Source organism: Mobula hypostoma, chromosome 10 (assembly GCF_963921235.1).
Source record: "Mobula hypostoma chromosome 10, sMobHyp1.1, whole genome shotgun sequence".
NCBI classification, from domain to species: Eukaryota; Metazoa; Chordata; class Chondrichthyes; order Myliobatiformes; family Myliobatidae; genus Mobula; species Mobula hypostoma.
Genome location: NC_086106.1, coordinates 43,862,486 through 43,866,090, shown reverse-complemented (window position 1 = coordinate 43,866,090; position 3,605 = coordinate 43,862,486). Strand labels below are relative to the sequence as shown.

The window sequence follows — 3,605 nt, the reverse complement described above, 5'->3', positions numbered from 1 at the left end:
AGGAAGACAACTATCACCATTTTTTGCAAGGTAGCTTGAAATATTATTATTATATTATTTTACTGACAGGCATATCCCAAAAAATAAACCACATCAGCAAGTTTCAGAAAGGTGTTTCAATGTGTTGGCATATAATAGTTCTGTCACAATAGGAGCTTTGTCTGAACAGCAGATATCCCAACAACCTTTATTTTCACACACTCTTGAGTAAATTATAAACTCAGAAGGAAAAGAAAATCACAAAAAATACAGAAATAATATCCAAAACAGAATTAAAGTCAATTTATTCAAAGAAACTAATGTTTATACAAAGGTGGCACTACAGGTAAAGATTAATTGTATGTCCAGCTTTTCCAGGAAACTCACAGGAACTAGAGTAGGTTGTTGAGCATGTCTTGAGAACATGCTTATTCTACAATGTACTTCCACTCCCATCTTTTCCGGGCATTCCTTAATACAGAATCCATCAATCTTGATTTTAAAATAATCTTGGTGACCTGCCATTAAGACAATTGAAACTGTTTGGTGAAGGTTTCCCAAACTTGTTTGGAAATAATTTTGTTCATCTTACCGTCCCCTTAAATCCAACTGTAAAGTAACTTAGAAGTTCAGTCAGGACTCCCTTTAATCTTCTAAAATCTAGGGAATAGAACTGTAACAACCACACACCAAGTCTTAGATATCCTTCAACCCAAATATTTCACAATGTTCTTATTATTCCTTTTTAAATATTAAAATAAACTTTATTCATAATAAACAAAACACTTACAAAGCCTTTTCATTCATTACATTCAAAGTCAGTGCGTTCAGTACTGTTCTATTGCATTCCCGCACATCAAATGCCCTGCTGCCAGTCATGCGGCCCCCTGGGGTGCTAACTACTACAATAACTGAGGGGCTTCTTCACCCATTCTGGCCCCTCCCTCTCCAATAGCAGAAGAACCCTATACCGTGGACCTTCCCCACCGAGCCATAGCAGTGGCTGCACCGAGCTCCGGTGTGCCCCGCAACCCGTTCCCCGCAGCCTGGAATGCTGGAACTGTTGGAATGTACTAGTTGGTAGCATTCCTCCCCGGACATCTCAATGTGCTGGCAGACCAATAATATTTGGGTGGACCAACGGGCAACTTTCACTGAGTGGATAACCTGCCGCAACACCTGATGTTGCCCTCCAAGTATGTCCGTGGGAACAGCTGGTAGATCAGAGAGCCCTTTGTCAAGCTGCTGCTCTGGATGAATCACGGCATAGGCCTCTTTCTCCACACCTCCTTCACAAATCCACAGTCTGCGGAGGTGAGCTGAGGGCTCTTCCCCACTGCAGTCATCCCGTGGTGCGAGTGATGCTCCAGTCATGCAGGTAAGATCTGACACTGGGAGGGCTCCTCTCATCACCAGCCAGGAATCGTCTTGGTTCCTGTCGGTGAGGTCTGGCGATGAGGCATTCTGCCAGAGAGTCTGAACAGTCTTCTGCAATGTCTGCAGGATTTTCCATGCTAACCACGACCCGACAAATTTGTGGTAAAATGTGTTGTTCTGGAAAAACTTTTCCGGGAAGGACAGGAAGTGCAGTTTATTATCCTACGGGCTAAAGCAGGGTTAACTCACACGCACCTGCATTAAAATACTTTGATTTGTCCTCACTGGCCTAATTTATCAGAAACACTTTATAATTAACGTGTCTGTTTACACCACTCACAAAGTTTCCATTTACACCAGAAAACTTTTCACTGTTCTCCTCTCATTTTTCTGAGATACTCAACTGAATGCAATAATTCACGCAAAAAATGGGTGCCTGAGTGAGAGAATTTTTAAAAAATTGATGAGAGTAGACAATATTCTCACTTACTTCGTGTATAATTCTGCGATTAATACAAATCCCTTGGTTAACGTCAGCGCACCCTTGTAAACACTGGAAATTCCCCAGGGTCACAGTGTGAAAGATTAGCCTCTGACGCACACCTCCCGAACACGCAATCACAGGTGTCCACATTCCTATCCAGCAGCAGAAATAGAATGCAATAGTGAGTTCCCTCCTCAGGACTTGCTGGGTCCTTAGGAAAACCACAGGCAGTGCTGTTGCTTTTAAGAAGACATCCTCGCGATACATGGAACGCAAACACACAGCCCCAGTACAGCCGCCGCAGCAGCAGTGACCCGAGATTTCTTCTGATACTTTATCGCTGTTTTAACATGGTCTGAGGACTGTGCAATATAGTCAATAGTGTGGTGTACATTGTATTCAATGCTGTTTACAATCTCCTGTTGCTCAGTTATCAATACCTCAAACTGGAGGAAGAGTTCGTGAAGTTCAGCAATCTGCGACTCAAGGTCCAATAGCTGTTTGTGGCGCTCCTGGGCTTGAGCTAAGTGCTCCCTGGCTTTGAGGATTTCCAGATCCTGGCCAACAATTCGTGGAGCAGAAAGGTTCTCCACAAAACTATCAACGTCTTCATCCTGCAGTTTCACACCAGCCAGCTGAGTCTGCCGAACAATTTGCTGTTTCAACTTGCCGACGTATTCGGTCTCTTTTGTGTAGTGCGAAGTTAGGATCTGCTGATAGCGAGTTACCAGCGCGTTATACTGATGCTGGCGAATCCTGTACTCAACCGAGTAAGGCACCTCTTGCCTTTTCCGAAAAACTACATCCTTCATGTTATCCAGCTGCGACTGAATGACCTTGGCCTCATTGGTGAACTGGCATTTAGCATCTTTTAGAGTTTTCTTTTTGTTGTAGATATTCTCATGTGCAGTTCCACATAACACCTCTTCTTGCTTCTTTTGAATAGCACGAACTAAATCTTCCAATTTGTTGAGGTTTGAGGAACTGGCTGAAATATCTTCAAAGAAACCATCCAGCCTGTTGCATTCTGTCCCCGCAAACACTGAGTTGTCGATTCCATCTATACTCTCCGTGAAGTTGTCCTCTGCCGCTTCCTTTAACTCGTCCAATCTGTCCTTCATTGTAAGTGCTTGAGCCTTGCTCCAAACATTTCCGATCAATTAATAAACCTCCGGAAATAAATGCTGAGCTTTCTATAGCCAGTACTTTTTGTATCGGTGCCAAATATTTGTGGTTGAGACAACTCCCATAGTTTACCTTTGTCACATGATATAACCACGTGTACTGTGCTCAGTATCTCCAGAGGTCAGGAAACCTAACGAGCGTCACCTCTCAGTTGCTGCAATATCTGAATAAGATTAGAACAAGGCCATAAGGCATAGGAGCAGAATTAGGCCATTCAGCCCATCGAGTCTGCTCCATCATTCCATCATGGCTGATCCCAGACCCAAGACATCTGCCTTCTCACCATATCCTTTGATGCCATGACCAATCAGGAAACTATCAACTTCCACTTTAAATATACCCACGGACTTGGCCTCCACCGCAATCTGTGGCTGCACTCTTTGGCTAAAAAAGTCCTCCTTACCTCTGTTCTAAAGGGTCCCCTCTCAAATTTTTATGCTGTGCCCTCTAGTTCTGCATAACCCCATCAGAGGAAACATCCTTTCCATATCCACTTTATCTAGTCATTTCAACATTCAGTAGGTTTCAATGAGGTCCCCCTGCATTCTAAATTCCAGTGAGTACAGGCCCAAAACAGCAA

The 3,605-nt window shown here is 43.5% G+C and overlaps 1 protein-coding gene across 1 annotated transcript; it reads right to left on the bottom strand.

Moving 5' to 3' along the window:
- Positions 1 to 332: 332 nt before the first annotated feature.
- LOC134353293 (syntaxin-3-like) lies at positions 333 to 2,961 on the bottom strand. Its single transcript, XM_063061328.1, has one exon. The coding sequence runs from the start codon at positions 2,959 to 2,961 to the stop codon at positions 2,083 to 2,085; it is 879 nt and encodes a 292-aa protein (XP_062917398.1). The 3' UTR covers positions 333 to 2,082.
- Between the last annotated feature and the right edge of the window lie 644 nt (positions 2,962 to 3,605).